Source organism: Staurois parvus, unplaced genomic scaffold (assembly GCF_062004578.1).
Source record: "Staurois parvus isolate SC_StPar_1 unplaced genomic scaffold, SC_StPar_1.0 ptg000958l, whole genome shotgun sequence".
Lineage (NCBI taxonomy): Eukaryota > Metazoa > Chordata > Amphibia > Anura > Ranidae > Staurois > Staurois parvus.
In genome coordinates, this window is record NW_028318754.1 from 1,393,896 (window position 1) to 1,415,000 (window position 21,105).

Below are 21,105 nucleotides of genomic sequence, written 5' to 3' on the forward strand. Positions count from 1 at the left end.
ATTTATTCTTCAGCAGGACAATCCCAAACATACAGCCAATGTCATTGAGAACAATTTTCAGGGTAAAGAACAAGGAATAGTGGTAGTGAGTTTGGTCCCCACAGAGCCCTGATCTGAACATAGCGTGTGCGGGATTACATGAAGAGAGAAGAATTTGAGCCAGCCTACATTCACAGAAAATCTGCAGTTAGTTCTCAAAGATGTTTGGAACAACTTACCTTCCAAGTTCCTTCGAGTGTACCTAGAAGAATGAATACGGTTTTGAAGGCAAAAGGGTGGTAAAATCAAATATGGATTTGATTTGTATTTCTCTATTTATTTTCATTTTGTTAATTGATACAAAAACTATTAAACACTTCCATTTCTGAAAGCATTCCTAATTTACACTATTAATATCAATATTTAAACCTCTGATTACAAGGTCTCTAACTCATAAATCCACTTGCATTCACACTTGTAACCAACATTACAAAGGGCTTTGTTAAAGATGTGTATTACGTGATTTTAAAGAGGGCCACAATATGTTATGAAAATTCTATGGGATAGATGGGATTTATCGACATTGGAAGGGGTCAAATATATTGGTGTATTCACACTTGCAAATGCACCTGCTAGGTGATTAGACAAGATAACTCCAGTGTGGGTTCCCCTGATGAGTTGAAAGAGTCAGCCTCATTGAAAGCAATGGAGCAGCTAATCATGCCCACTCGCATTTACACTCATGCGACGATCACATGTAAATAAACGGCCCTGAATGCAGTCAGTCTTTTTTATTTGTGACTATCACTATATAAGCACACACGGAACAATGTTTTAACCACTTGCCCTCCAGAGGATTTAACCCCCTTCCTGACCAGGCCATTTTTTTGTTATGGCGCTGCATTATTTTAACTGACAATTGTGCTATCATGCAACACTGCAACCAAATTAAATTTATGTCTTTTTTTCCCCCCACAAAATAGCGCGTCCGGTGGTAAAAAAAAAAAATATATATTTTTTGCTATTAAATATGTCCAGGAAAAAAAAAAAAAAAAAAGTCATAAATTTAGGCCAAAATGTATTCTGCTACAAGTCTTTGCTAAAAAAAAATCCCAATATGGTAACTTAATTGGTTTACGTGACAGTTATAGCACTTACAAAAATGGGATTTTTTTCCCCCCCTTTAATTTTTACTAGTAATGGCGGCGATCAGCAACCTATAGCGGGACTGCGGCAGGCATTCTGACATTGAGGGGAACTGACTTGGTGTCACTGACATCAATACGGTGATCAGTGCTAATAAAATGCACCGACACTGTACTAAATGGCACTGGGCAGGAAGGGGTTAACATCTGGGGAGATCAAAGAGTTAATTGTGTGCTGGATGTGTTTTACTATGGCTCTGCGAGCACAGCCATTCAAAGCAGTGTGCACAAGCTGACAGGGAAGAGAACTGTATTGTTTACCTCCCCCCCGCAGAGATCCTCCGCAATCACCAGGCGCCAGAGAGTAATCACCAGCTGGGACCCGGTGATTGACAGCCTCAACTGCCCCCTACCCGATAATGCAAAATTACGTATATATACACACACACTATATACTTCCAAGTATGAGTAGTAGGTAAGACAGTCCTACTAGTGGGATAACTGGTTTCTCTAGGTTTGTATATAGGAGTGGCTTTGCAAGACGCCTTTCATCCTATGTCTGCGGGTCTATGTGCACAAAAAAATAAAAAGCACAGAGGTGATCAAAAACCACTGAAAGAAAGCTCTATTTTTCAGGGGTATAAAAAAAAAAAAAAAAAAAAAAAAAAAAAAAAAAGGGACACAAATTTCAAACTTCACTTATGTACAGCGTTGCATGGCCGTGAAATTGTGGAATAAAGTGGATCTAGAGCAGCGGTTCTCAACCTGGGGGTCGAACGACCATTTCCCAGGGGTCGCCTAAGACCATCGGAAAACACATATTTCCGATGGTCTTAGGAACCGAGACACCGCTCCTCTCTCCGGCGATGTGTGGGCGGGATGATACACTGCTCCTGTCACCTGGCCACACCTCCGGGATCGCTCAGCAGCTTCGCCTCCTCGCCGCTGATTGGCCACCGGAACTGTAGCTCAGGAGAGGCACACAGGCGGCCAATCACCGGCGAGGAGGTGGAGCTTGGAGAGGAGGAGCCGAGCGGCAGCGCGCGTACATCAAAGAAGATCGAGGGAGCTGCCGGAGCGAGTGAAGAGGAGAGCGGCCAGAGAAGGAAGACAGCTGACAGGTAGGTGAGAGAGCGAGCCCAGGCTGTCACTAATACCAACGATGGGGCACTATTCCTCCCCCCACTGACACCAACGATGGGACACTATTTCCCCCCCCACTGACACCAACGATGGGACACTATTTCCCCCCCCCCAACCCCAACGATGGGGCACTATTCTCCCCTCCACCACACTGACATCAATGATGGGGCACTATTCCTCCCACGGACACCAATGATGGGGCACTATTCCTCCCCCCACCGACACCAATGATGGGGCACTATTCCTCCCACGGACACCAATGATGGGGCACTATTCCTCCCCCCACCGACACCAATGATGGGGCACTATTCCTCCCCCCACCGACACCAATGATGGGGCACTATTCCTCCCCCCACCGACACCAATGATGGGGCACTATTCCTCCCCCCACCGACACCAATGATGGGGCACTATTCCTCCCCCCACCGACACCAATGATGGGGCACTATTCCTCCCCCCACCGACACCAATGATGGGGCACTATTCCTCCCCCCACCGACACCAATGATGGGGCACTATTCCTCCCCCCACCGACACCAATGATGGGGCACTATTCCTCCCCCCACCGACACCAATGATGGGGCACTATTCCTCCCCCCACCGACACCAATGATGGGGCACTATTCCTCCCCCCACCGACACCAATGATGGGGCACTATTCCTCCCCCCACCGACACCAATGATGGGGCACTATTCCTCCCCCCACCGACACCAATGATGGGGCACTATTCCTCCCCCCACCGACACCAGTGATGGGGCACTATTCCTCCCCCCACCGACACCAGTGATGGGGCACTATTCCTCCCCCCACCGACACCAGTGATGGGGCACTATTCCTCCCCCCACCGACACCAGTGATGGGGCACTATTCCTCCCCCCACCGACACCAGTGATGGGGCACTATTCCTCCCCCCACCGACACCAGTGATGGGGCACTATTCCTCCCCCCACCGACACCAGTGATGGGGCACTATTCCTCCCCCCACCGACACCAGTGATGGGGCACTATTCCTCCCCCCACCGACACCAGTGATGGGGCACTACTCCCCCCACCGACACCAGTGATGGGGCACTACTCCCTCCACCGACACCAGTGATGGGGCACTACTCCCCCCACCGACACCAGTGATGGGGCACTACTCCCCCCACCGACACCAGTGATGGGGCACTACTCCCCCCACCGACACCAGTGATGGGGCACTACTCCCCCCACCGACACCAGTGATGGGGCACTACTCCCCCCACCGACACCAGTGATGGGGCACTACTCCCCCCACCGACACCAGTGATGGGGCACTACTCCCCCCACCGACACCAGTGATGGGGCACTACTCCCCCCACCGACACCAGTGATGGGGCACTACTCCCCCCACCGACACCAGTGATGGGGCACTACTCCCCCCACCGACACCAATGATGGGGCACTACTCCCCCCACCGACACCAATGATGGGGCACTACTCCCCCCACCGACACCAATGATGGGGCACTACTCCCCCCACCGACACCAATGATGGGGCACTACTCCCCCCACCGACACCAATGATGGGGCACTATTCCTCCCACCGACACCAACGATGGGGCACTATTCCTCCCACTGACACCAACGATGGGGCACTATTCCTCCCACTGACACCAACGATGGGGCACTATTCCTCCCACTGACACCAACGATGGGGCACTATTCCTCCCACTGACACCAACGATGGGGCACTATTCCTCCCACTGACACCAACGATGGGGCACTATTCCTCCCACTGACACCAACGATGGGGCACTATTCCTCCCACTGACACCAACGATGGGGCACTATTCCTCCCACTGACACCAACGATGGGGCACTATTCCTCCCACTGATACCAACGATGGGGCACTATTCCTCCCACTGATACCAACGATGGGGCACTATTCATCCCACTGACATCAGTGATGGGGCACTACTCCCCCCACCGACACCAGTGATGGGGCACTACTCCCCCCCCCCGACCCCAACGATGGGGCACTATTCTCCCCTCCACCATACTGACATCAATGATGGGGCACTATTCCTCCCCCCACTGACACCAATGATGGGGCACTATTCCTCCCCCCACTGACACCAATGATGGGGCACTATTCCTCCCCCCACTGACACCAGTGATGGGGCACTATTCCTCCCCCCACTGACACCAGTGATGGGGCACTATTTCCCCCCCCACTGACACCAACGATGGGACACTATTTCCCCCCCCCCGACCCCAACGATGGGGCACTATTCTCCCCTCCACCACACTGACATCAATGATGGGGCACTATTCCTCCCCCCACTGACACCAATGATGGGGCACTATTCCTCCCCCCACTGACACCAATGATGGGGCACTATTCCTCCCCCCACTGACACCAGTGATGGGGCACTATTCCTCCCCCCACTGACACCAGTGATGGGGCACTATTCCTCCCCCCACTGACACCAGTGATGGGGCACTATTCCTCCCCCCACTGACACCAGTGATGGGGCACTATTCCTCCCCCCACTGACACCAGTGATGGGGCACTATTCCTCCCCCCACTGACACCAGTGATGGGGCACTATTCCTCCCCCCACTGACACCAGTGATGGGGCACTATTCCTCCCCCCACTGACACCAGTGATGGGGCACTATTCCTCCCACCGACACCAGTGATGGGGCACTACTCCCCCCACCGACTCCAGTGATGGGGCACTACTCCCCCCACCGACTCCAGTGATGGGGCACTACTCCCCCCACCGACACCAGTGATGGGGCACTACTCCCCCCACCGACACCAATGATGGGGCACTATTCCCCCCACCGACACCAATGATGGGGCACTACTCCTCCCACCGACACCAATGATGGGGCACTACTCCCCCCACCGACACCAGTGATGGGGCACTACTCCCCCCACCGACACCAGTGATGGGGCACTACTCCCCCCACTGACACCAATGATGGGGCACTACTCCCCCCACTGACACCAATGATGGGGCACTACTCCCCCCACTGACACCAATGATGGGGCACTACTCCCCCCACTGACACCAATGATGGGGCACTACTCCCCCCACTGACACCAACGATGGGGCACTATTCCTCCCACTGACACCAACGATGGGGCACTATTCCTCCCACTGACACCAACGATGGGGCACTATTCCTCCCACTGACACCAACGATGGGGCACTATTCCTCCCACTGACACCAACGATGGGGCACTATTCCTCCCACTGACACCAACGATGGGGCACTATTCCTCCCACTGACACCAACGATGGGGCACTATTCCTCCCACTGATACCAACGATGGGGCACTATTCCTCCCACTGACACCAGTGATGGGGCACTATTCCTCCCACTGACACCAGTGATGGGGCACTATTCCTCCCACTGATACCAACGATGGGGCACTATTCATCCCACTGACATCAGTGATGGGGCACTACTCCTTCCACTGACACCAATGATGTGGCACTACTCCTCCCACTGCAAAATTACAGTTATGAAGTAGCAACGAAAATAATTTTATGGTTGGGGGTCACCACAACATGAGGAACTGTATTAAGGGGTCGCGGCATTAGAAAGGTTGAGAACCACTGATCTAGAGTCAGTTTCCTGCAAAGTATTGCTCCAGGGTTAGAGGAAATCGTTTTTTCCAAGCCAAAGCTGTGTTTCAACTGTCTACAGAGCATTGCCCCCAGAGCAGAAAAGCGCTTATGCTGGTTTAGAACATAATCAGCATATTGCTCTGGTGAGTTTATTCAGTCTATTTGGTGGTGGATTCACTTGGATTTCGTTGAATTTTTTTCATCTTCACTACTAAAAAAATTTTTTGGGACTTCATATGATTGATTTAATTTTGTTATGATATGTTTTTGCGATTAATAATGATTTAGATACATTTTTGTCACGGACACTTTTATTTATTTTTATATTTGTTACTAGCGCAGTCTGTGTATTTTTGTATCTGTATGCACATTCACATAGGGCAGACTTTGCAGCTGGTTTTATTGATATCGAAATTGACAGGACTAATATTTTTGTTCTGGCGCCACCTATATTTATTTAGTCATGCAAGCATCTAAGAGTCAGAATGAATTTAGATATCAGCTGAGTGGACACTATTATTATTATTATACAGGATTTATAAAGCGCCAACAGTTTGCTCAGCGCTTTACAAAATAAAGGGAGACAATACAGCAATAATACAGTTCAATACAGGAGGGTTAAGAGCTTACAATTCTTTAAGGATAAAGCAAATGCAAAAAATTAAGGCAATTCCCTACTCTATATGCCCAAATCAATACATATTTAATACTGAAAAAAGGCTTCTAAAGACTCAAGACACCCCTCTATATAATAAAGATCTAAAATCGATAAATATTTTCCAATATATTAGGTTGGAACAATTCCTATGATATAAGCCTCCTCTTCCCATTTTGACATTTTATATAAATGGTTGTGGTTTACACCATGAGCTCTCTCAACTTTCTGAACTTTCCTGAATGGGACATTCTTTCCTGAGTGTGTAGGAAGATCAAGTACCAAGCAATTCCTGTGTATTTGATCATGGTCCAAGGAGTGAGTTGAGCCACTGGGGTGCATTGTTAAGGATGCGAAGCACAGGCACTTAACCACACGGATGTGCAGATTTCTGACACATTTTTGTGGAATGGTGCATGGACGAACAACTTGCTATATTAAATAGATTTCATTTATCTGTACTGCACATTTCTATGGCAATTTTATTAGATTTAGTAAAATTTTGTGGATAGAGTATGTTTTTTCATACAGTCTTAAGGAAATTCATCATATCAGGGAGTCTGGCCTTCAGATGACGTGAATGGGGCATTTCAAGGGAGAGTTGGTTTGTCCCACAAGTTGTAGTTTGCTGGAGAGAAGCTGGGCATATGGCACTGACATAAATGGAGTCTAACATAAGACCAAAATACCCTCATGCAGGTACAAAAAGCCGGGAACTGCGCATGTGTGCCACTGGGAATAGTGCAGGGCGCTTGCGCCATCTCAAACACAACCACAGGAAGTGCATCATCTGTAGGGCGGAAGTACACTGAGAAAATGTGCAAGGAAAGCATATGACAGCTTCCAAACAGAAGGAAGGGAATGTTAAGGGGCCAGAGACCAATAAATAGTAATGATACTGAAATAATGAAACTTCAATCTCTCTAAGGCGTCCTTTAGCGATTCCGAAATTAAGACTACTATAGAAGGGCACCCCATAACCCTCCCAATCTATTCAAATTATTCGTGGACCTTAACAGGTTCACACAAAATCTCAACGTTAAAAGATAATGTCTCCACCCAGGATAAAAAGGATGGAAATGGAAGATATGAGGGATGAGAAAGATTTGGACCATGCCAGTGTCTCTAAAGATGAAGCCCTGGAAGTTTTAGAAGATCTTTGGGTTGAGGGATGTGTAGATCAGGATGGAATTGGAGATCTTGAAGAATTTGGTGCTTGGTCTAGAGACACTCATGGCCATGCGTTTATAGGTTCACTGCAACATACTCCTTTTAAGCCCAAATCAACATTCCATCCCCATTGGGCTAAAAGGGAACTACATTTTTTCCTTCTAGGAGGTGGTTTATGCTGAGTTTAAGGTAATATGTCAAAAATCAACAGAAAATCATTGTGCTAGCATGTCCCCTACAGATAGAAGATCCCTTGAGAATTTGAAAAATAACCTATTGTCATCATACAGGCAAATAAAGTATGTGGACTTGTCATTCAAGACAAGGAGGCCTATTTAGCAGAAGCGGCCCGACTCCTGGGAGATAAAGACACATATGAGCCTCTTCCTAGGGATCCCATCTCGTGATATAAACTGGCCCTTAGGAACCTGGTTGACTCAGCTGTCCAGAACAAGATAGTTTCGAAATAAGGAGTCATTTTTATTTAGACCTTTCCCCATGACACCACATTTCTATCATATCCCAAAAATTCACAAAAGTGAAACCAACCCTCCCGGCCCACCTATTATTTCCGGGATCGACAGCTTCAGCAATAATCTTGGCAATTATATTATTTCTTACAAGATTTGGTCACACAATTACCTTCCTATATGAGAGACTCTGGCCACATGATTGAAATTCTGTCCAGTTACTAGTGGCATGAGGGGTACAGGTGGGTGTCCTTGGATGTGTGATCATTATACACTAGTATTCAACACGAGTATGGACTACAAGCAGTACAATACCTCCTTTCCAGGGTCAACTCCTTGCACCCTTCCCAGATCTCATTCCTACTCAAGTGCATAAAGTTCACTTTCACCCACAACTATTTCACCTTCACTGGTCAATTCTATAGGCAAATCAAGGGCACAGTTATGGGAGCCAGAGTTGCCCCAAGCTATGCTAACCTGTTTATTGGCCTTTGGGAACACCATATTTGGAACCATAATCCTTTCGCAGTAAATCTGGTGCTAATCTCTATGCAAGTTACATAAATGAGATACTCATTTGGGATGGCCCTTTGGTCATACTAAATGAGTTCATACAATATTGCCTATCAAATACTTCTGGCATCGAATTCACACATGTTGTGAATGACAATAGACTTTGAACTTAGGATTGTGCCCGATTCATGAATAGTGTCCAAAAGCAGGCAACTCATATCTGCATGCTGAGAGCCACCATCATCCCAGATGGACAAACAATGTTCCTCTGGAACAATTTTGTAGACTGAGCAGGACCTGCACCTTAGTTGAGGATTATGACACACAAAGTCTGATCTTGAGAAAGAAGTTTTTGGAGAAGGGCTATGCAGCTACCAAGATTGATGAGGCATACAATAAATACAGAAAATAATATTCTAGTAGGACAGGCACCAAGGGAGATTCCAACATGGAATCTAAGTCAGGGACACGCATAACATCCAACCAACATCGTGCAGCGTTCTGCGCTAGGTTCAACCAGAAAGCCTTTATCAAGAGAATCCTCCACAAATTGGGGAATCCTGGTTCAGGACCCTCTTCTCTCTGGGCACATCCCTCCACAGCCAGAAGTGATATTTCGTCGTCTCAAGGATTTGAAAAGTATAATAGCTCCTAGCAGAGCGACTCTTTCCACCAAGCACTCAGTTTGACCAAAAAGGCAGCGATAGATGTGGGGTGCCCAATTGTGGAGCATTTGAACACATATGGCACAGAAAAAATACATTTCTTGGAGTAGATGGGAAAACACAAGGTGTCTTGCCAATTCAGTGATGTACATAACGAAAGTCCCAAGGGACTCAGTATTTGGCATAGAAGCCATACTAGGTGTGATACAGATACGGGTAGAAAGTTCCGTAAGCTGTGCAGAAGGGAATCCTTTTGGACACATCAGCTTGGTTCACTGGTTCCTAAGGGCTTCAATACCACATTAGATATCCAGTCTCTTCTTTGACTGGTACATCCTCTGGAGGTGGCGCTATTCATAGCCACTGCTAGTGGTCTTCATATTTCTTTTTGCAGGTCTTTACACTGGAGTTCTGGTGTAGCACCTTGTCACACTCCTTGGTGCCAGGTACCTATCATTTTCCTCCACATAAGCTCAGGAGAATAAATATTTGCTCTCCAGATGGTTCTCTATCCCATTGGCCATCTGGGAGGTGTCTCAGTTTGTCTCCACACACGGACATCGTTTTGGGTGCGGATTCACATTACATTTTTGCCCACCCCATTTTGGTCTGATAAAATACAAATTTTCATTTCATCCAGTTTCCCTTAGCATTCTCTGTATTCCTCATTCGGTCAGTATGACTTTGGATAAAAATTAAATAAAATACTTTATACTATTTATTTTATTATAGGTACTTCTATAGCACCGTCAATTTACACAGCACTTTACATATATATTGCATATTCACATCAGTAATTTTTTTATTTTATCTTCATTTTTATCTAACAGGTTAGAGATATTACTATTTATATATGCACCTACAGTTGTGCTCAAAAGTGTACATACCCTGGCAGAAATTGTGAAATTTTGGTATTGATATTGAAAATATGACTGATCATGCCATAAAATGCTCTTTTATTGAAGGATGAGGATCATATGAAGCCATTTATTATCAAATAGTTGTTTGGCACCTTTTTAAATCACGATAACAGAAATCACCCAAATGGCCCAGATCAAAAGTTTACATACCCTGGAATGTTTGGCCCTGGTACAGACACACAAGGTGACACACACGGGTTAAAATGCCAATTAGAGGTTAATGTCGCACATCAGTTGCTTTTTAAATTGCAATTAGTGTCAGTGTATAAATAGTCAATGAGTTTGTTAGCTCTTATGTGAAAGCACTGACTAGGCTAGATACTGAGCCATTGGGATCAGGAAAAAAAAAAACTGTCAAAAGTCCTGTGTAACAAGGTAATGGAGCTTAATAAAGATGGAAAAGGACATAAAAAGATGTCCAAAGCCTTGAATATGCCAATCAGTACTGTTAAAATCACCTATTAAGAAGTGGAAAGTTCGGGGATCTCTTGATAACAAGCCAAGGTCAGGTAGACCAAGAAAGATTGCAGCCACAACTGCCAGAAGAATTGTTCGGAATACCCATAGGTAACCACAAGAAAAATACAGGCAGCTTATGTATTTGTTATCCATAATTGTTATTGTGCTTCTGAAATCCCCTCTGTTTTAATTTACACACTTTATATATAGATTTTCATGTGGTCAGTCCATGTAGCACATATTTAGGACTTCTCTTCACCCCCTCCACCATCCATTATACTTCCCCCGCCCCCAAACATTTTATCTGTATAAAATTACATTTTCAGTATCATTGCCATTTGTCTCTGGCCCCTTAACATTCCCTTCCCTCTGTTTGGAAGCGGTCATATGCTTTCTTTGCCCATTTTCTTGGTGCACTTCCACCCTACAGATGATGCACATCCGGTGGCTGTTTTTGAGATGGCACGTGTGCCCTGCACTATTCCCAGTGGCGCGCATGCACAGTTCCCGGAGTGACGTCCAGTGCCATCACAGCGTGTGCTCCACATGTCTTCACACACTCCAGATTCTTAGACTGCACAGTCCTCTCCACCTCTTCTCCATTTAAGGGGCATAATACCACATACAGTAAGTCTTTCATATAATTTATGCTTGTGGCATACAGTGCACTGTTTGCGCACATCTTAGTATAAGCACCATTGATTTCATTTTATTTAATTCATGGAAGTGACATGCAGAAAATAGGTTTAGGACCCAGCAGTGGGGCCATTTTACTTGGAGGGGGTGTGGTGATGATTTCAATCAGTAATTCTCTCTACAGTGAAGGAAAAAAGTATTTGATCCCCTGTTGATTTTGAATGTTTGCCCACTCACAAAGAAATGATCAGTCTAAAAATCGAATGGTAGGTATATTGTAACACTGAGAGACAGAATGGCAACACGAAATTCAAAAGAAATGAATGTCTAACACATTATCCACTGATTTGCATGTTCATGAGGCTTGAGGTGATTGTAGCCATATTAGTGCACTTGCAACAGAAATTGAGTACGGTCCGTGATACTTTATTTGCACTAACATACAATTTTGAGGACAAGCTTTCGGGGTATGTCCCCTTCTTCAAGGTCTGAGCAGTACTATTACAATGTATTTGCAGAATGTTAGAAGTTGGAGATGAGGATACAGCAAAGCAAAAGCAAAGACTTGGGGGAGGGGGGGGGGGGGGAACAACAACAATCACAGAGAGAGTCATAAAAATGTTGGATAATGACTGAGGACTCCCATGTCCAAATTCAGGCGTTCTCTTGTGTCAAATAGAATTATCATTCTTCGTTCAAAAGTTTTTCTTTTCTGAATGGATTAGAAATTTCCTTTCAGAACTAAAACATTTACGTCTCCCAAAGTGTGGTCTGGTTGTGCGAAATGGTGTCCCACAGGTGTGCAAAAGTTATCTTCTTTATGTTATGTCTGTGCAAATTCATCCTTGTTTGCAACTTCTGTCCTGTTTCACCAACATAAGATCCTTTGCTACACTTTCTGCACTGGATAAGGTACACAACATTACTGGAGGTGCAGCTGTATGATCCAGAGATATTGAAGATCCCTTTTGAGTGTGTGACAATTTTTGATGGATTGATTTGGTTGCACAGTTTGCATTGTTTTTTATTGCAGGGTGTGCTTCCATTATTTGTGACCTCATAATCAGAAGGAAGTTTCCTACTGATTAGTTTTTCTGAGGTTAGGGGGTTGTCTGAAGGCCAGTATTGGTGGTTGCTGGAATATTTCTTTCAGAGTTCCATCCTCTGTTGTGATGGGATGTAAATCTTTGATTATTTTTCTTATCCCTTCTAGTGCTGGGTTGTATGTGGTTACTAAAAAGGTACACGGTTGTTTGTTTTTTTCTCTTTGTACTTAAGTAGATTTTCCCTTCGGGTTCTCAAGGCTGTGTTTATGCTGGTGTTGATAGTTTTATCCTTGTAACCTTTCTTATGGAAGGAGTCTGCTAGTGTCCCGAGATGTTTATTTCTGTCTCTTGGGTCAGAACATATTCGGTGGTATCTAATGGCCTGACTGTGTATGATGGCACGTTTCGTGTGTTGGGGGTGGAAGCTAGAACTGTGGAGGTAGTTGCATCTGTCAGTGGGTTTCCTGTATATTGGAGGTGTGAAGCGTGTCATCCCTGATGTATACTGTGGTGTCTTGGAAGTTGACTTGTGTGTGAGTATTCCATTTTTAGTTTGATCGATGAAAAGTGTTGATCAATGAGTACAATTGTTTTAGGTTTTCTTCACCTTCTGTCCATATGATGAAAATATCATCAATATAGCAATAGTATCTGTATGGTTTTTGTTCCATGCTGTTCAGGAATTCTTCCACCAGGTCAGCCATAAATAAATTGGCATATTGGGGTGCCATTTTACTTCCCATCAAAGTACCCATACATTGAAGATAGATGTCTTTATTTAAGGCAAAGTAGTCATGTGTAAGTATGAATTCAATGAGCTGTGTAACATTGTATGTTAGTGCAAATAAAAAAAGTATCACGGACAGTACTCAATTGTTTGTCATGTTCATGAGCAAAATAAGTATTTGATCCCCTTCACAAAACATGACTTAGTACTTGGTGGCAAATCCCTTGTTAGCAATCACAGAGGTCAGACGTTTCCTGTAGTTGGCCACCAGGTTTGCACACATCTCAGGAGGGATTTTGGCCCACTCTTGGCAGATCCTCTCCAAGTCATTAAGGTTTGGTGGCTGATGTTTGAAAATCTGTGGAGGGAGCTGAAAGTTCGAGTTGCCAAACGGATTAAGGTCTGGAGACTGGCTAGGCCACTCCAGGACCTTAATGTGCTTCTTCTTGAGCCACTCCTTTGATGCCTTGGCCGTGTGTTTTGGGTCATTGTCATGCTGGAACACCCATCCACGACCCATTTTCAATGCCCTGGCTGAGGGAAGAAGTTTCTCACCCAAGATTTGATGATATATTGCCCCATCCATTGCCCCTTTGATACAGTGCAGTTGTCCTGTCACCTTAGCAGAAAAGCACCTCCAAAAGCAGAATGTTTCCACCACCATGTTTTACAGTTGGAATGGTGTTCTTGGGGTCATAGGCAGCATTCCTCCTCCTCCAAACACACGAGTTGCGTTGATGCCAAAGAGCTTGATTTTGGTCTCATCTGACTACAACACTTTCAACCAGTTGTCCTCTGCTTCATGTTCAGTGGTAAACTTCAGACAGGCCTGGACATGTGCTTTCTTGAGCAGAGGGACCTTGCGGGCACTGCAGGATTTCAATCCTTGTTGACGTAGTGTGTTACCAATTGTTTTCTTGGTGACACTGGTCTCAGCTGCCTGGAGATCATTGACAAGATCCTCACGTGTAGTTCTGGGATGATTCCTCACTGTTCTCATGATCATTGACACTCCACGAGGTGAGATCTTGCATGGTGCACCAGACCTGACAGTTGTTTTGTGTTTCTTCCATTTGCAAATGATTGCAACAACTGTTGTCACCTTCTCACCAAGCTGCTTTGCAATCGTTTGGTAGCTCAGTCCAGCCTTGTGTAGGTCTACAATATTTTCCCTGACATCCTTAGACAGCTCTTTGGTCTTTGCCATGGTAGAGAGTTTGGAATCTGATTGATTGCTCCCGCGGACAGGTGTCTTTTATACAGGTAACAAAATGAGATTAGCAGCATTCCATTTAGGAGACTGCTTCTAATCTCAGCTTGCTAACTGTATCAAAGAAACCTGGTAGCCAGAAATCCTGCTGAATGATAAGTATTTGATCCCCTATTTCCCTCAAACATGCAAATCAGTGCACAATTTGTTACACATGCATTTCTTTACAATTTTTTGCTGCTATTCTGTCTCTCAGTGTTACAATACCTACCATTCTATTTTTAGACTGATCATTTTTTTTGTGAGTGGGCAAAGATTCAAAATCAGCAGGGGATCAAATACGTATTTCCTTCACTGTATATATGGAGCATGGGCTTCCCTACCATCTTATCCTTGAAAAAGTGAGTTCAAACTTCTGAAACGCGTCAGCTTTTCCCCACCGGGCACCATCATCACAGGACTTCGGTGTCAAGGTCCTACCTTTTCCCTGAGGTTATGTTACTCCATGTGCTGGCGTCCATCTTGGATTCTGCTGTGCATGGTGGGAATCCTTTTATGCCTTCAGGTCTCTGAGGTCCATCCCCCAGAGGGGCGTGGCTGATGACATATAAGCCTGTGGCCCGCACATGCTCATAGCACTTGTGTCTTGTGTCTTTGTGTTGCTATTACTCTGTTCTGACTCTCGTGACTCTCCTGGTATCTGATTCGGCTTGTGACTTGACTATTCTTTGTATTCTCCTTTGATCTGACCCTCTGTTGCTGAACCCGGCTCGTGACCTGTGATTCTCGTCTGCTGTCCTGTACTGTTTTGTCCTGTTGTTATTGACCCCGGCCTGTCTGACTACTCTTTTGTCTCTTCCACCAGCTACACGCCATTGGCGGCGGCCATTACCGCAGCTGAGGTGTCTCGGGGGGCCGCGACCTGGTTCCTGGCTGCGTCAAGTCCATCCCCACCATCAGGGGCAGCCTGGGACTTAGACTCCGCGCCCTGAGGGACTTCGGTCTGTGGGTGGTGGTTGTCCTCAGCCAGTGCGTTACATTGTTAGGCCTGCCTGTCCGTTCCTCGGCTCCTGCCCTGACATTCGGTCATGTGACATTGACCCATTTGGCTTCATGTTCGTTTGTTACATTTGTTTTGTGAGTATCCATTTGTTACGTTTTTAATAAATCAATTTGTAACCACGGTAATGCACGAGGAGAGTGCGCCCTTTTGTGTTTTTCTTTTGCTAGTATCAAGACTCCCCCCCCCCCCCCCATCTTTAGAGGGCTGCACCTCACCAAGTGAGACACTGTTTTCCATGTTGAGCATAAAGATTAGAGTGCTGGTGTTGGTTTCCTTTGGAGGGCTGTATCCAATGTCAGGCCTATATACGCTAATCAGTGAATCGGCAATGACTTCTGAAGGCTGAGCATCCAACTGAAGGTCTACAGAGACTGCACTGTTCTCTGAACTATGGGTTGAGGTAACCCACAATGTCTATACCCTGGGAATTAAATAAGTTCACCTTTTCTAACATGTTACACCCATATTCAGGGTGTAACATGTTAGCACTGCAGCTGCCCCCCCGCAGATCTTCTGCCCAGTCTGCTGTCACAAATAAAAAAAATTAAAAAAAACTACAAAATCTTGACAGCCTTTCGAGGCTGTTGGCTTGCAGTTCTTCATGAACTACCACAGCGCTGTTGAGTGCTGTGGTAGTGCATTCTCTCTTCCTGTGTATATCTTCCTGCTCGTATGAGGTACAAGCACACATGTATACAGACAGGTTTGCAGAAGTCCTGCATGGCAATGCATTTTAGGCTCCTAGTTAAAAATAAATAATAAATACACATTTTTACATGCAAAAAGATGTGCATTTATTTATTTACAAAAGGTGAACTTATACTTTAAGCAGAGCTGAGACCATGGCAAAAATCTTAGTGAAAACCAAGGGAGGGCTGTGGACAGGGAAGGTCAACAAATTACTAATGGTGATCATACTCCTACAAAATACACAATGGGGTTGATTTACTAAAACCGGAAAGTGTAAAATCTGGTGCAGCTCTGCTTAGAAACCAATTGTTTGAATGTTTTTTCTCAGAGCTTAATTGAACAAATTGAAGCTAGAAACCGATGGCTACCATGCACAGCTGCACCAGATTTAGCAAATCAACTCCACAGTGTTCTTGAGGTAGAAAGGGGAAATGCAAACAGAGCTTAAGGCTGGCCATACATTATACAATTATCTGCAGATTTTCTGCCCAATTTCCTTTAGATTTACCTTCAACTATGTAGTGCAAGGGCCTGCCTAATTGGATACAACTGAAAGTGTTGTTTAGGTTTGTCCTCCTATTATATGGTTTTTGGTAAATCTAAACCAAAAATCTGCAGATAATTGTATAATGTATGGCCAGCCTAAATGCCACTTTTACTGGAGTTGAGTTTTTTTCCCAGCCTGTAAAAGCACCTCTATGTAAGCCCATGTGTCTATGCACACATAGGCTTTTACAGGCATTTTATAAGAGGAGTGTTTACAGGATGGAAAAAAAAAAAAAAAAAAAACTGTGCGTTCAGTAGAGGAGCTTAAAGCAGAACTCCACCCAAAAGGGGTGGTTCTGCTTGTCTGCATCCCCCCCTTCCCCTGCCGCATTCAGCGGGGCTTTTTTAGACACCCTATGTGCATGAGGCCTAAAGTGGTTCCTTGATGGGGACAAGGCAACGTTCCCCTACAATAGGACACTCGTCCAAACCTCCAGTTTGTAGCCCATGGAAATGACACTCAGGAGCCAGATATCAGATTTTCTGATATCAGAAGGCCAAGAGACAACCCACCTACTCCAAAAAGTTGAGGTGCTGCTTTACTGGAGTGGGGACCAGAACAAAAAACTTGGCTCCCTTGAATTACCAGAACAAAACAGGCATGAGGGGGATGAAAGGAAAATTTCAAACCTATGAAGTAGAAGGTCAAACTGCAGAAGCACAAGCCTTCTTATGGGAAGAAACCTGAACATACTAGGAGGGTGCAGCCAGGAATCTCGATAAAAGAGAGGTAAGCTGATCTCAGTAGTGAGAAGAGGTCCATTGTCTAAAGACACTAGCTAAAAACTGAGCCCAACTGGGACAGGGGGATGTCCCTACAGCCATTTCTTTTGCCAGTGTCCAATCACCCAAACGGTAGCTACATATAACCCAGCTCATAGTGAAAAACTAAAAGATCTATGTCCTGTGCTGTATGACTAAAAAATGTTTTGTCTTTAGGATATTCTTTAAAGAACATCCTATGATACTGTAACCAACAGCTGGCAGCAAACATAGAATTCTGGACAAGGTCAGCTTACATACCTGGGTAACAAGAGGTTCAAGCAGTCGCTCAACTGCCAGGGTACGGATTTCTAAGCTCTTTGGATCCCATTTAAAATTGATATTTCCAGTGTTTAGAGTCATTTCTAAAGGATAAAAAAAAAAAAAAAAGTATAAACACTATAAATAAGCAGCATTAAATACAAACCTAAAACAACTAATTTGGAGGGAAAAAGACAGAAAAAAAGGGATTGTGACAGGAAGCATTGCTGTGAGTTTTGGCTGTAAAAAAGTGGGTGCTGATGGGTTATTGAAGACCGCATGGCTTGGTCTAGTCAGTATTGCTTTATGGTAGTACGAGTTGAGGCGGTTATTCTGTAGGTGGTCCATGTACGATAGTACCCTTTTCTGTTCCGAGTAGTAAGTGAATCTGCTCAACAAGTATTGTTGGAGATGCTCTGAAGGACATGGAGTTAGAGCTTAAGTCCCATTTGGGTTGGCCAGGGTAGGTGACAAGGCTCCATGCTTCACTGTCATAAAAGGAAGATTGGGATGAGGACACAGTCAAAACATTTTAAGCCACAGTTACTGATGGTTTTAGGATGTAAATGTACATCAGTCTTCTGATGGCATAAAAAGTGTCTTGTATTTCAAGGGCTCTGTGGCTGGTAAATGTTTAAGCTGAGGTACATGTAGCTGTTCTATTCATCAAAAAAAGAATGACGTTTCAAGTAGAGGAAGAACTCGGTTTTGTGTTCGTTTGGAACATTAGGATTGCTTTGGGTGGTTGTTGGAGATGCAGTTTTCCCCCCCTTTTTAACCACTTCCATACAGGGCACTTTTACCCCCTTCCTGCCCAGGCCAATTTTCAGCACTCTCACATTTTGAATGACAATTGGGCGATCATGCAACACTGTAGCCAAACTAAAATTTTATAATTTTCTTCACACAACTAGAGCTTTCTTTTGGTGGTATTTAATCACCACTGGGGTTTTTATTTTTTGCAAAATTAACAAAAAAAAAAAAAAAAAAAAAATTTAAAAATTTGCAAATAAATAATTGTTCTTCATAAATTTAGGCCAAAATGTATTCTGCTACATGTCTTTGGTGAAAATAACCCAAATTAGTATTTATGATTTAGTCTGTAGGAAAGTTAGAGAGTTCACAAACTATGGGATATATCTGAAAATTGATCAGTTCTGAAGTACTCACAGCCAATCTAATTTCTTGAGGTCCAAGAATGTCAGAACAGTACACATATCCCCCAAATGAAACCTTTTTGCAAAGTAGACAGTCCGGCGTATTTAATAAGAGGCATGGTGAATTTTAAGTAAATTTTGTCATAATTTTTCAGAAAATGAAAAAATTTAATTTCTCTTACACATACTGTCACCAGTACAGCATCATTATATAACTGGCATAGCGGTGATCAGGGACACCGACTGGTGACAGTACGAAAAAAAGATAACATTTTTAATTAAATTTTTTTTTCTTCATATTTCACTATGATCAAAGTAGTATAATGTTACCATAGTAACATTGTGCTACTTTGGGGAAGTGATCAGTTTGTTTGTTTTTTTTGTTTATTTTTAACACAATTTGCTTATAGCAAAGAATTACTTTCCTATAAGCAAGCATTCACCTGAATGAAATCGATTCATTCAGGGTTTTTGTGATTAGCTGTGATTGGGCCACAGCTAATCACATGACACAGCTGGGATGTGATTAGCCCAGCTTGTGCATGTGATCATTCACAGCTAGACACACTTGTATACAATGGATGGCATGAAAGGAAGCCATACAACTGTCATGTGACGTGCTGTGATTGGTCACAGCAGGTCACATGGTACCGGCAACGGGGCCGGTACTCAGATCTTTCATCGGCCGTGTCCGAGGTATGTGGCCGGTGACAGATCGTGCAGCTGCGCGGCTCTGCAGGCGCGCAAACTGCGCATGCCCAGGAGGATGCCATATGGCCAGTACACAGATCTGTCAATGGCCGTGTCCAAGGTACACGGCCAGTGACAAAATCGCACCGTAGTGCGGCCCTGCGCAATGCGCGCTCCGAAAAGGACGCCATATAGGGTCCACCCAGAGGGACGAGGTGTTCGCCCGGCCGCCATCTGGCTATAGGCAGGGCGCCAACTGGTTAAGGATGGGAGTGTATTTTTTTTTATGCAGGATTGCATTAGCCATCTTTAGATCAGTGTTCTCAGGGTTAACTTGATTTAAGACTGACCATAAAAGGTGCTTCTTAGGCTAGGTTCATTGCAGGTCCTGCTTGTCTGGTTTGCCTGGCCACAGCAGCCCATTCATTTGAATGGGCTGCTCTATCTGTGGGAAACGCAGGAAAAATAAGGCCCACAGCTCCTTTTTCCAAAACGCAGTTGCACCAAATCGCATGATCGCATCAAGCACCGGAAAACATGCTGCGTTGTCAGATGCACAAGGGAGTTATAAGAGAATCTTCCAATGGAGACACTAGTTCTGATGACCTGAGGGTATCCTAAGGAATGCCCTTAATCTGCAGGGATTTCCTCTCACTAACTATACGGCTATGGGACAGAAAGTGAGGGGAAATCTCCACAAGGGCACACAGATGGCAAAAAATACAAAAAACACAACACCTGACAGGAGTTATAACCCTCCCTTGGTCCATCCAAAATAAAAAGAAAAATAAAATGTTTTGCCTATAGTTCACTTAAAAATATTGCCATCCAGAAATACTGATGGAACTAGAAAAAAATGACATTAAATAAATAGCCTTTTTTGATTGGGGAGGGGGAAGATCTCAGCAACACCATCTAGAAGCTTCACAAAGCGCCTTCGCAGCTGCAGTTAGCAGCTCTCCTTTACCATCAAAAGGAAGCACATCTGCCGAGAATTATTTTCCTTGGGGGCCAAAATCAGGGGTCCTCAAACTTTTTAAATAGGGGGCCAGTTCACTGTCCCTCAGACCGTTGGGAGGGCTGGACTATAGTTGAAACTTTGTTTAAACTATAGTTTGACCAGAGACTGCAGACATAGTACATGAGATGACCAGAGAATGGACATAAAACAGCGGCGGGAATACTGGGCTGGCCGCTCCATAAGACATTTCCCCCCAAGTGTGTCTTAACGAGCGAAATTTACGGTAAATGCAGGACACCTTGTTGGGTCAGATTTGTGTATAATGTAAAGAGAGGGGGGAGGGGGGGGAGAGAGGGGGGAGGGGGGGGAGAGAGGGGGGGGGGAGGGGGCAGAGAGAGAGAGAGGGGGGGGAGGGGGCAGAGAGAGAGAGAGGGGGGGGAGGGGGCAGAGAGAGAGAGGGGGGGGGGAGAGGGGGCAGAGAGAGAGAGAGGGGGGGAGAGGGGGCAGAGAGAGAGAGAGGGGGGGAGAGGGGGCAGAGAGAGAGGGGGGGGGAGAGGGGGCAGAGAGAGAGAGAGGGGGGAGAGGGGGCAGAGAGAGAGAGAGGGGGGGAGAGGGGGCAGAGAGAGAGAGA

At 45.1% G+C, this 21,105-nt stretch overlaps 1 protein-coding gene across 1 annotated transcript in view; it reads right to left on the reverse strand.

Moving 5' to 3' along the window:
• CTNNA1 (catenin alpha 1) overlaps positions 1-21,105 on the reverse strand; it is a 274,271-nt gene that overhangs the window by 191,433 nt on the left and 61,733 nt on the right. Inside the window, exon 2 of the mRNA XM_089657034.1 lies at positions 17,667-17,770. Coding sequence (XP_089513160.1) covers positions 17,667-17,768 — 102 coding nt within the window. The 5' untranslated portion in view covers positions 17,769-17,770. The remainder of the gene's footprint in view (positions 1-17,666; positions 17,771-21,105) is intronic.